At 44.5% G+C, this 13,521-nt stretch overlaps 1 protein-coding gene across 7 annotated transcripts in view; it reads right to left on the reverse strand.

Annotated features, from left to right (window-relative positions):
• Positions 1 to 13,521, reverse strand: part of LOC308122773 (RNA-binding motif, single-stranded-interacting protein 3) — a 291,407-nt gene that overhangs the window by 40,182 nt on the left and 237,704 nt on the right. For all 7 annotated transcript variants that reach the window (XM_080484833.1, XM_080484834.1, XM_080484835.1 and 4 more), the window contains one exon: positions 455 to 561. In XM_080484833.1, coding sequence (XP_080340959.1) covers positions 455 to 561 — 107 coding nt within the window. The remainder of the gene's footprint in view (positions 1 to 454; positions 562 to 13,521) is intronic.

A 13,521-nucleotide genomic window follows, 5' to 3' on the forward strand; every position in this document is an offset into this window, starting at 1 on the left:
ATTATGGAGCTTTAGTTGTTTTTACATAACTCGCTTTAAAACTTTGTTCAAAGTTTCAGAATTTCAGGCATACAAACTCCTGTCTCTTCTCACTTTGTACAAGTTAATGACTGAAGGTATCAAACAGATATGTAGATAGCTGGAAAAAGATCAAAGATGCAGCTTATGTCCAATATATGTGACCAGTTTTCAGGTTAAACATGGGTTACAATGTGAGCTGATAGCTCAGAAAAGCCAAATAACAGACAATTATTGGTCAAATTAGATTCTAATTTTAACTGAATGGACTTAGTATTAGTTGGTTTCAGTGATATGATTATGTGATTGTTGTTCTGAATGAAGATGGATGTGAATAAAGTCTTCAACAGTTGAAATAACACAGATTTCAAGTCTTTTCAGATACAAGCAGACTAATTGGAGCTGTTCTCGTCTCGTCGCTGGTGTAACATCTTACCTCGCCTTCTCTGTGCCACGGCCTTCCGTTCTGTGGGTACTTGCTCTGGCTTTGGCGTTTCTTCTGCCCTCCGTCTGCGAATTTGCAAAGCAAAGGCTCCGTGGGAGCTGCAAATAGACAAGAAAAAAAAGAAACATGTTAGCACTGCATCGTGTGACCCCTTCAGAAGGACAGAAGTCTTGTTGAACTGTGTGTTTTTTCTTGTTCTTCTCCACCATAACTCTCTTTCTTTCTCTTGTTCCACTCTCCCGCTCCGTTCTCAGCGTCCTATGGCGCTCCTAGACAAATTCCCAGACCAGCGATGTTTGGCAGGGCCTCCCTATCCCTGCACAGGCTGGCAGCCCATGAAAGAGCATCGCAGCGTATTGTTGAAATAATAATCACAGTAATCGCTCTTGTAAATACCTCTGAGATGGTAATGCAGCACTGCTCTGTCAGCCAAAGCTTATTTCTAGAAGGCGTTCCTGTTCCTGACGCCTAATCCCTGTGTGTTTTACTATAACAGCCATCTCCTCTTCTATTTGAAATTTTATGTCCTTTTCCATTCAGGATCCATCAGTGAAAGCACCGCAGTGGGCTGTGCCGTTCAAATCAGAGCTGATATTGATATTAATTAGGTGATTTGTGGTGTGAACACTAGGGGCACTGTAAGGACTTTCGCTGGTGAGGACAAAAGTGACAAAGGACTGACACATTGCCCTCACTTGAGAGCTGGCAAGTGTCTATCATCAGCTGCATGAAAGCATGATGTGAAATAACTGTTACTAATCCAATTAAAAAAATAAAGAGGGCTCTCTGTGGTGTGACCTCATCAAAGCTGTCTCCGTATCAACAGTCTTTTGTGCGCATAATTACCAATAAAAGGTTGATGAAAGTGTTGCGATGACCTACGTTGCTCCAAAGATAACTTCTCAAAGGGCACTTTCTCACAGTCGGGCTGCAGGTGAGCATCGAAAGAGACAAAAATGAGTTCTGACAGAGGACTCGCGATGAGTGAGGGCAGAGGAGGAGAAAAAAAGAAGGGAGTATGAGGGAAGAAAGAAGCATGAGACGTTTGTGGCTCTCTTGGCTGGGGATCTAGGGTCTTCAGTGTCCATTCCCCCCTTTCAGTGTCTGTCAGCGAGATCGAAATCTCTTAAGAAGCTGACTGTGAGTATGAGCACGGGAAAGGGATACAGTTGTCTAAACTGGTGCAAACACAAGTACAAGGGTTTCAAAAAAAAAAAAAAAAAAAGGAACAAAAAAAAAGGTGAAGATGGAGAAGGAGATAACAGAATCAGCTGAGCAAGAGTTGAGTAGAGGATCAAGCACAAGCTCCCTCAGCGAGCTGTACAGTTCAGCACTAGTACAGTACACAGTGAACCAGCAGGCTTGTCCAAACACTGAACCAGCGCTGCCTTGCACCTGGTGGCTCTCCTGTCATCGCGTTCACATTACAGGCCTGGCAGCTCGTGGCACCGCGGCTCTGTGACCACACTGGCCAATGATGGGGCTGTCTGCGGGAGGCTGAGCAACGGGACCTTTCATCGCGTCACGCCAGAGATGACACCCACCGAGAGGACTGTTGACGCTTTAATCTCCGCTCCCAGATGTTGGAGGTGCTGGGGTCTCGATTATATTGCGGCATCACAAGTCAGAAGAGAAAGCGCTTCTGTTGGGCCTGACAAGACGGTGACAGCTGCGAAACGAGCTCAAAGTGGCGGGAACTCGTGACAGGGGAGTTTTCAACTTGATGAAATGTGACTTTGGCATTAATGAGCTAACCAGGTGATTTGTTTATGCCTTTAATTTCCTCACATGTCAGTACTGTAACTGCTGTCGGATGCTGATGATAATTATTTCCTAGTTACGGTTAGTGTCTCCGATGCAAATGAGAAAACAGTTGTGGAGTTCACCACGTTGTGTGTGTGTGTGTGTGTCTGCTTATGTGGCTAAAGGGATACTATGGGGCCAAACACACGCAAATATATTTAAAAAACAAAACAAAAAAAGGGAGCTTGTTTATGTGCCTTTAGGGTCTACTGTGGGACCAAACTTTTTCAGAGTCAGCCCAGGAAAACGTAGCTGGGAAGGAAAAGTGAGCGAGATGCTCTAAAAGAAAAACAACAAAAGCTCTTCCAAACCTCTCCTCTGGCTCTCGGGGAGATAATTAGCTATTGGAGAAATTTGGAGAATCTGACACGGAGCACGCTGACGTTCCCCCTGTGACTAAATCCCTAGTTCCCACAGCGAACTAGCCAATTTGTTTTAGACTCAAGCCCAAGATCAACAGCCTAACGCCACCCCACCCACCCTGTGAACAAACTCACCCCACTGCAGCCCTCAAACACATAGCACAAACGACCGCCAGCATTAAAAAAAAAAGAAGAAAAAACCCTTCTTAGACGTTTCACCACACACCGTCATCACTGGCACAGCCCAGAATAAACTAGGCCACTGACTGCACATTCAAGCTTGCTGATGCTGCGTCTTTAGGTCACGGGCTCCAAGTACAACACATTATACATTGGCTCTACAAGTAGAGTTGTAAAGGGATACTTTAAAAAAATAAAAAAAAAAAAAAAAAAACAGAAACATTTAATGATGGGAAAAAGACACTAGATATTTTTGGTCAGAGGTCAACAGCTGCCGCTAACAAGGTGCTCCATGGGAACCCCTAATTGTTTTTTTTTTTATTTAAATGGGTTGCCGTAGGAACTGGTAAACACGTTAAGAAGAGGTGACCGCAGCCATGCCCAGAGGCATGTGTGCACTAACCATCATAGAAAAGGGAGGATTTAGCGAGAGTAGGAAGCCAGCACTTCATTTCATCGCGGCCTCAGCTCAATCTCACTCCTCACTGTGCTTTTTGGCTCTGAAGAGATAGTCATGGCTTTCTGCTCATCAATAGACACATTAGCACCCAGTACAATGCACCAATAAGTACATGCAGATGTACTTCTGTACAAAACAGTGCAATTACAATAGCAATTTAAATCAAAGCTTGTTGCAAGTTTTACTTATTAGCGCTGTGCATGAGTAATTACTGCTGTTCCACTTGTCTCCTATATGCTGGCAAGCCTGGCATGCGTTCTCTCTGGTATCTTGTAGCCGAAAAGAGCTGGCGGGCCCGGGTTGGTCTTGCAAACCCAGCTGAACAGCCCGGTCCATGAATGCAAATTAGCGCATGTATCATAACATATAACATTCAGTGTGTCGTGCATTCACCCGCCGCTCTGAATTGGACTGTACATCTGTTTGGCCTGAATGGTGAAATCAATGCAGGAATGTCTTCAGAGCTTCAGAGGCGCTGAGTGAAAGGTTTTGCTCGGTGAAACAGCCAGCTTTTCACCATCAAGACAGTTACAAAAGAGGCCTCTCACAAAAGTCTGGAGTCAAACTGGGCCGGCCACGCTCTCAGCGTGTCCAAATCACTAAAGCACTCCGGAGAGAAAACAGAAGGAACTGTTCACCCACTTGTACCAAAATATGTCCGTCTGTGTGAGGAAGTTTCTGAATTCTCAGTGACAGCTTTGGTTTAAAGTTTCCTACAGGTTCTTGGCTTGTACTTCCCATGATCACCTCTGATGACTTGCTGTGTTTTACCGCAAGGACACGTTTGAGTAGCACATGGGAAGAGGAAGAAAGTGGACAGTATTTTATTGGAATTCTGCTGTGCTCTGACGCTGCTCGAGGGGATCTCTAATTGGATCAACAACTGTCTGATTCCCTTCAGCCAGCTTGACCTGCCTGCCCAGACTGAGGAGGCTGTGTCTTATGGGAAAGAGAGAGAATAAGAGTGGGAGGGAAGAGAACGAGGAGGAAACACAGACAGAGATCGAAGAGGGAAAGAACGCAGGGGATGGATGATATTCTACAAATAAAGATACAAAAGCATATGACAGTTAGATTGCCAAACTGAGAGGGCTTTGGGAAGAAAATTACAACAGGGCTGCTTATGTGTCACCATTTTCAGAAGCAAACACACAAACTCTGAATCGCTGCCAGCCAGGAAAGCGGGCATCGGCGGCGGCGGCTTCCCTACAGGGAGATTTCTGACGGATCTCAGTCGATAGTGCTCACGCTGGCCTCGCATCCTTCAGCATGGAAATGAAGACAGTCTGCCAGCCGTTTTGTTGACAGGGACGGCACACATGGCTCAATGACACGGCCCAATAAATGGAGCGGGCGCTAAGAGGGAGCATGGCGGCGAGCAACACAAAGAGAGGCAGAGATGGAACGACAGACACGGTGTCATAGACAGACAAAAAAAAAAAGAGGAGACGGTGACAGAAAGCGACAGAGGGAAGAGAGATTCACCGAGGATAGAAGTGACAGGCAGAGTCCAGTTCCCCGCCACCCCACTCCCAATCCATACTGTGTAGCTCATCTATCCGAGCGAGACGAGCGCGGGGAGAAGGATGTCAACAATGTCCTGCTTCTCAATCTGCATCTGCTACAGGAGCTCTATGGCTATTGATCAGCGCCTGCTCAGACTTTTCCACTGAGGGCTCCTGCAGCACGCCAGGCGGATCAGACCCGAGATGATATTATGGATTATGGGAAGGAAAATGGAGGGAAGAGCCCTGGATGCGGGCGGTAGAAGCCTGATCGATGAGCTATTGCACACTTAACAAGAGTAATGTTATGTAGGGACTCTCTGACATGCTAATCCATCTCTCACTCTCTCTGTCCGTCTCCCTCCATCGCATTTCTCTCTGTCGCAGTTATCTCCTGCCTGCTTCTCTCCCAATGTCTGTCTGTCTGTCTGTCTGTCTGTCTGTCTGTCTGTCTGTCTGTCTGTCTGTCTGTCTGTCTGTCTGTCTGTCTGTCTGTCTGTCTATCTATCTTTGTTCATACACCGCAGTGCACTGATCCCAGACCCAATTCAGACAAACAAAACTGATGGATGAGAGGAGCTCTGGCACTCTGTAAGTCTTTAACACCGCAGACAACAATTGACTGAGACCATCTTATTGGAAATGGGGAATTCTTTTAAAATGCTGTTGTCCGGGAACACGCAAAAATCAATGTGCCATGATCGAAGTGATTAATAAACAATATTCTGCTCCAAAACAGGGAGGGCGTAATTATTTGAGCAGATAAAAACACGGGTTGAATGGAATTGTGCCTTCAAGTACTAAACCGAATTAATCTGCTATTAGGTTAAATTTGAGAGCGGCAAGTGCAGTGTGGCGCCAAGCAGTCGCCGGGTTTCCAGCTGGTAGTCAGCTCCTGAGAGACGAGCTCTGAGGTGCCCGTTAAACGGGAACTTCATTTGAGCCTAATCAGCTAATTCCACTTGCCACTCCCGACGTTAATGTTGCTATGGTGAGTAAATAAATATCTGAAAACAAGAGTGCAGACAGAAGTATGAAAGTGAATAGCTCACTGTAATGAATAGCTCATAATGCTGCTTCCATGTATTCAAATAAGGTTTATACAAGCTGACAGTCTTCACCACACTCATCCAAAACGAGCAGAGCTGATTGGTGCAGGGTCCTACAATCAGCTGCAGTGTTAAAGTGGCAGTGGCAGATGTTTCTCATGCTAAAGCCACACATGCCGCTGCACTCTGCCAACATCTTTGTTTCTGCAGTAGCTCTCAATATCACTGGACGCTTTACACAGCTGGCCTGGCTGGCAATTACAGTGCAAGTGGCCGCATTGTGGTCGGCTCAAAATTGTAAGAGTACAGCATGAGACTGAACACACTATTTGCAGAGTGCATTTGAAATAAGATCTCTGCTAAGAAAACACCGCAATGTGAGGCGGGCTACGTGAGCCAATATGTCACAGATGAAACTCACGAGCCAGATGGATTTTGGTCTTTGAGATATAGAGGACGTTTAACACGGATTCAAATGGCTGCACACCTCTTTGATTCTATGGCTGTGGAACAGTCAAGATGTGCATTGAAGGAGTGACTCTGCCTATTTTTTCATATAGGCAAAGTTTCAATATCTGGAAGTTCTTTCATATCACTGTGTGTTTGACAGTACTTCGTAGATATTGTATCTTCGCTGTTGTATCTCGACTGTGATGGGATGGTTGTACTGTAGAAGTCCCCCACATAACAACTATTTAGACACAAAACTTTAACTCTGTGCTGACTTGTGGTTTTACAATTTTATGATAACATAAACAGTCCTGGAGTTCTGGTTATGATGAGAAGTACAGATGGGGAATCCTGTCATGAGACTGAAAACACTATTTGCAGAGTGCATTTGAAATATGACCTACAGCGGCTACAGGAACAGAATTAAAGATCCAACCAGGTACTTTTAAGTTAAAAAAAAGAAGCTACTTTGTATTAACTGATTTATTACTAATCACTATATATTTTTTCCTGACTTTGACGTCTGGGATTTCCCTTGGTTTAATAACTTTTTTCCAAGTTAGGCTGGTAAAACCTGTGGGCAAGAAGCGGAAATCACAATGGGACCTTTTTATAAAAAGAACACTTTCCTGTTATTATCGTTACATTTAATATGATTACTGTATTTGACACATCAGAAACATGCAGATCAAGAAAAGAATTTCATGATTGCTTCTCAGAATCCTAAAACGTGCTGGATATGACTGTCTATCTCTGTACCCCGTTCATATAACCATACATCTCTACCATATAACCAGCTGGGATCAGCTCCGGGCCACTTGCGAGTGCATTGGATAAAACATTACAGAAGATGGATGGAGGCTCCTGAATTTGTATTTAGTTGTCATGTTTTACTGGAAAATATTTCAGAAATAGAGCCATAAACTTCTCTCCATCATGAAATATTTTCCAAATCAGCCATTGGTTGCACAATATCAAGCTATGCTGATACAGAAGCACAGAATGGCGTGAATTGCTTTTCTGACCAGCTTCTTCTCGGGAATAAATGGCAGACAACAGATACAAACACTGACAACTAGTGGTCAAAGAATGAAAGCACAGTTTTTTCAGCTGGTCTGTAGAATCCGTACACGGAGCAACACTAAAAGTGAAAAAGTGCCGTTTTGCATTTTTGTTTGATAAGTTTTTGCGTTTAAACGGCACATTTTGAAAATGATGTCCCATTTCTACAGTGATGGAGCATTTTCAAAACGTTTCCCTTTGATAGTCATTTTCAAAAAGTTGCACCGTTCTCCGAGCCCCATTGTCGTGTAAACTGACAACCAGAACAAAACAAGAGTTTTCTGATTTGACCTGAAAATGTTGCCACATAAACGGGGCCTTAGTTTCTCTTTGTTAGAGATTGGAAGCATAAATCACATGGCAGAACTTGCAGTGGTCTTTTTTCTAAAAACTGATTTTACAAATGCCAGTTTTCCTCCCTGCATGATAAATCCAATATTCTGAGGTAAATAGAAATTGAACTCCTGTGTAGCACAGTGCTAGATTCTTATCTCGGCACAGCTCCAATGGCTTGTGTTTAATCCAAAAAGCAGCATAAATACTATTTTGATTAATCTGGTAAGACTGCAGAGAAAGTATTAAAGTATTATTCTGGATGAGAATCTAACAATAAGACGCAAGTCTTCATTAGTGCAACAGCTCTCGGTGGTTGAGCCTTCAATGGTCTGCTGTGGCAGAGGGACTCACGTTGGGCAGAGCTGTTGCTGGACTCTGCCTGTGGGGGTTGACTTGTGCTTCTACTGTCTGTGTCGCTGCCTGTGTGGGCAGACGCTGAAGCTTGTTCTGTCCCTGTTAGCAGAGTATTATACCACTGCCAACGCCTCCGGTGACCCGTGAAACCTCCCATCTATAGAGATGAATCATACAGATGGGCACTTTGTAATTCAACACAATTGCCCATCTACCACAGCCACAGCAAATATATCTCAGTGTCTGTGGCATCTGATTAAATCACCTTTATGCTCCGACAGCATGCTTTAAAAGTTACAATGTACTTTCTTGTTCTGTAGGGAGTGGTTGAAGTTTCTTGTGAAGGCTTTGTTATTTACACCAAGCACTAAAACCTGAATGCATATTAGCCCCTCACTCAGCCCGACACAGCTTCCCTGTAGCGTTACAGCAAAAATTATTTAGGTTTATGTATCAAGCCGAGGTTTTGCTGAGCGGGTTATTTTTCACTACCGCCCTGCTTGACATTCAGAGAGTTGCACTGTTTCACACTCGCAGTGCATCATAAACAGTCATCCACCATTACCTCGCTATGACACCCAAAAGAAAGTGTGATTGTTTGGTATTTTACTAAATAGGAGGATTTGCCGGATGGTCCTGGCAATCAAACTTTATATTATCTTATTTAAGTTGTCTGATACGTTTAACCTTTAGGCCAAACTTTTCTGTAAATTGATAATGACATTCAAGCGGAGGGAGAGAAAAATAGGGGCGCCACATCCGTTAGAGCAGCATGGTGAATCACACAAAAGGCAGCGCGCCTGTTAACTAGGTTTCCACCGTAGGGGCTTCCAGTAACAACGGCATGGACAGGAAAGAAAATGAAATTACAGCACAATAAATGAATTATCAATAAAGACCCTCAATACTGTATCTGAGGGAGGATCAATACGCCACAGCCAGGCTGCGATGTGGGCCCAGGGCTGAGGGCAGGACCGTAGCTGAGGGACCGGGCGGATCAATAGTGTCACTGGGGGTGATTGACGATCAATGCTACCAGTGACGTTGATTTATGATCAATGAAAGCAGGGCACCCGACTAATAAGGGGGGAAGGGGTGGACGGGGGGGGGGGGGGGTATTCCATAGCGTCCCCTTTACTGTAACTGATTGGGGATCGATGAAGAGTGGCACCGCTTCTGATTAGGGATCAGGCGAGTCCGTGGCAGAGGAAGGCGGCTACGTGTGAGAGGATTTGGTTGGCTGCGTGGAGACCGGCTTGTCTGAGCTGAGCAGAGCTGCAGTGACTGTAATTAAAGCAGTGCTGAAAGGAGCTTTCCACTGTTTGATAGAAGCTGCAGGTGCTGCTCTCTTTGCTCTTTCGCTTTCAAAAGAGCAGCCATGCACGCACGCACGCACGCACGCACGCACGCACGCACGCACGCACGCACGCACGCACGCACGCACGCACGCACGCACGCACGCGCACAGGAAGGTCTGCACTATTTACTGCAATTCCCCTTCACAAAAATCTATTACTCTCATCAATATCCTCTTCTACTGTGTTTTCTTCAGCTATCTTTGGAAAGTTATCAATACTTTTGGTGTCTTGTTATCAACCAGAAGGATTGAGGAGTCATTACTGAAAGCAATGAGTTAAAAGTATCAACGGTCAACAGATAATCCTCTTCCATTCCAGCAATGTAAATAGTTTTTCACTTGGATGCCCTTTATGTTACATCTGGGTTTTTTTTTTTTTTACTTCTTTTCCTCTGCAAAGGGGAGTAGTGGTAAGAACTCTCACCTCACAGCGAACATCTCCGGTTCAATTCGGTATTTTCTGTGTGGAGTTTCCATATCCCTTTGCATGTGTGGGATTTCTTTGGCTACCACAGATTTTCTCCCACAATCTGAAAACATGCATTTGAGGTTAATCTGTGGCTCCAAATTGCCTGAATGTGAGTGTAAGTGTCTGTTTCCATTGTGTTGAACCGGTTGGCCGGGATCAAGTCCAACCCCATGTGACCCCGAATTAGAAAAAGAGGAATGTGTAAACTTCCTGTACCAACTGTACATTGAGCATGTGGCCTGTAGTCCTGTATCTGAAATCTGTATAGGTGTTCTCAATGTAAGCAGGGATATGTGATAATAAACACTGAAGATGAAGTCAGTAGAAGAAATCACCTTTGTGATCTAAAAAGTCAAGTCTGATGGAAATATGAAGCCCTTGTTAGGTCCAAAGTTATCTCCATCATTTGTGCTTCGTCTGAAAGAACCATGGATGTCTGAACTTCAAACGGTGTCTGAGACGTTCCCATGGCTCACATTTCATTAATTTCTTAGGCATTCTCTTTGTTCTCGAGCAGCGTTGACACTAATTTTTCCTCCGTCTTTCCCGAAAAAAAAAAGAAAAAAAAAGTTGCTGACAACAAAGTGGCATCTTCTTTGCGCTTACAGAATACATCCACAGCTTTCCAAGGAAACTGCACAATGTGCTGTTTTACGTGAGTAAATATTCCTGGATATGGTCAAAAATTAACAGTCATATTTTGTGGAACTGAGGCTTCATCCACCTGTTTATCTAGAGAATCAGATAGCACCTCAGCAAGAAATCTCTGATCAGGAATCAGGAATATTCGGAGCATTGAGGAGATACTGGGTGGAGTTTACACATCTAAAATGTGATTTACAACATCTAAAATCAATTTGAAGTTTTTAAGCATTTGGAAAAGACGAGCAGATTAACTCATGTTTTAGCCAAGATGTTGCTGTTAAGAGTTATTTCACACTGCATGTTAATTCAAACACTATAGCAACAAGACGCACTCACAATCTTGCTCTTGTGAGCTTATTTATCAAACTTAGTGTCAACCTGTCAACTGAATGCATTTTTAAAGGGATCAAAAACTATCACAATGGACATATACGTCTGTTCTCGGCTGTTTTTCCTCTCAGTTTTCACAGATAAAAACAAGAATACGTGGAACTAGTTTGAGACACATTCCTCTTCAGAGAGAAATAAACAGCTTCAGTAGCTTTGCCCCGTCCGAGACATCGATAGCCGAGCGATAAACAGGGGGAACGGTTGACCTGTGTAGAACAACTTTGAATAAGTCCTTGCCTAAACATCTCGGACGTGATGAAAGGCTTTGTTTTTCTCGGTTTGCATTAATGGGCCCCAATCGATGAGGGAGAGCGGTGTTTTTTCTTCACATGTCCTGACCCTTGGGGAAACACAGGGAGGTAATGTGGGAGGGGAGAGATATTGACGCACAGCATCGATATCTCTGGGATTCACAAACAGCGGCGCGGTGAAGGTAAGGCCTTACTTGAAGTTTAGGTCTGCTATCGGGGACTCATCAATGTAGCATCAAGGACAGATGCACGGTGCAAAAGGGCCTGACAATCGGTACAGGCTGTAAATTAGCAGTGAGAAAACAAAGTAAATAGTGATGGTAAACTGATAACATTCATCAGTGCTTACAGTTCTCCCCTCCCCAATTGCCCCGCCTGTCCCAAACACTCACACACACACAGAAATGTCTTTGCCTGAGCAATGCCAGGAACGTCAGGCAGCACAGCACGGCTGCTAAGGGAAGCGCGCATTGCCACACTGGCTCTCATCTGTCACCAACAGCAACTCGTCCACCAGCCGCTATGAGATGCAGCCTAATTGGGGGAGCTGATGAGGTCTGATGAGGCCAGTACTTATTGAATTCCCTGGCCTGTTATTTAGATAATGCTGGAGAGGAGCGGCCTCCCTCATACTTCCCATTCTCATCCATTCACTAGCCCAGCAGGGGGCTGCCGGCTAATCCACTCTTGTTTATGATGGCTGTAAGAACTAAGGGGATTTGGACACGGTTTCCCTTCACTAGCACACATCTAACAATCCCCACTGTTGATTTTACCTCATAATGGGCCTATTGGACAACTTAACCAGATCCCAACACCCTTCTCAACCCCCTCGCCTGTTTCTTTCTTCCTCCTATTCACAGAGAAGGGGGTAGGAGTATTGTTAAATGATCAGACTTTGAAGTAATGTGCTTTTCTTTTTCTTTGCCTTTCCAAAAAGCAATTACCAAACTTCAAATACGTGGCTGTACAGCATTCACCGGTTTACAATGCATGTGTGTGAAAGGGAGACAGAACAAGTGTGAAAGGACGTGCGATGGAGAGAGAGAGAGAGAGAGAGAGAGAGAGAGAGAGAGAGAGAGAGAGAGAGAGAGAGAACATAGGAGGGAAGCAGAAGTTGTGGAGCAGATGGCTAAATGGCGGGATAGCAAACTTTTAATTCTGTGCCTCAGACTGGTGAAAGAGATGAAGACTGTGAAGTCACAGAGGGGTGCCAACAGTACTTCTCAGTATGGGAGAGCACATCAAAATGCATTAGAAGTGATGAAAACTGGATGATTAATGCTTTCACAGCGAAGCACAGCCACGGATATGAATTTCAAATGTAAAGCTTCGAGGCAAAAAGTCTTCATATAGGTGGTTGGACATTTATCAGTACCAGCTGTATCGTGGAGACGATCCAACGAGGCAAATTTACTGGCATGAGAGTATGAATATCTGGCAATCACTCTGGAGTATCGTAATAAGAGACAGTCACGTAATAGTTTAAATGAGTGAAAATACAGACGTGTTGTCTTCCTAATGTATGCACCTTGCTATGTGAAATACTGCTATGCCAGCTATTTATCTGCCAGTTTGCATTAAAGTGAAAACAGTACGGTGCCAAAATCCTTGAAACACTGACAGTAAAACTGCTTACAATTGTTTAGTTTTTTGTGAAATCACTCATTTAACATATTCAGAAGCATCAGGTGCAACACCAGCTGTAAACTGAAAAGTATACGCAATCAGAAAATCAGTTCCACTGAATTACTGGCCCTCGGAGTGCTACAATCCTCTATGAGAAAACAAAAGGCCATATTTATCGGGGTCAGCTGCTGCGGCCTTATAGATCAGGGACCGTACAGACGAAGGGGTGGCCATTAAGGCAGCAGCATTTAAAAGCTTACATGCAGAAGGTACAACCCGGAGTTCACCAGGGGCACGGAGAATCAATATTAGCTCGACTTAGAAACCTGCTGTATAATCCTTGATCTCCAAGGCCATTTGCTTTGCTGCCTGAAATTGGATACACCCTGACTGTACCCCCCCCCCCCCCCCAACACACACACACACCCCCGCTCCTCCCTCCACCTCCCCTGCTGCGCCGGCCCACTGCTCGCTCTGCAAATAAGACATCCTGAAAAATTGATCTGGATGCATCTGTGGCGAGATTACGTCTTGGGCTAAAAGAGAGATATGACTAGCTCAAGGTAATTCATAAATCTGCGTGTCTATGTGTAAGAGGATCAGGATGGGGCCCGGTAAATGGGAAAACCTTGCGCTAGTATTATCATGGCTGCAGCGGCGAAACAGGCCATTAAGTCAGCACCTCTACAAATGTTAGGGGCTGGTAAAGGCCACGTATTGACAAATACCATTATACACTCTATAGCTCAGGTATGA

This window comes from Lipophrys pholis (genome assembly GCF_963383615.2).
Source record: "Lipophrys pholis genome assembly, chromosome: 17".
In the NCBI taxonomy this organism is placed as follows: domain Eukaryota; kingdom Metazoa; phylum Chordata; class Actinopteri; order Blenniiformes; family Blenniidae; genus Lipophrys; species Lipophrys pholis.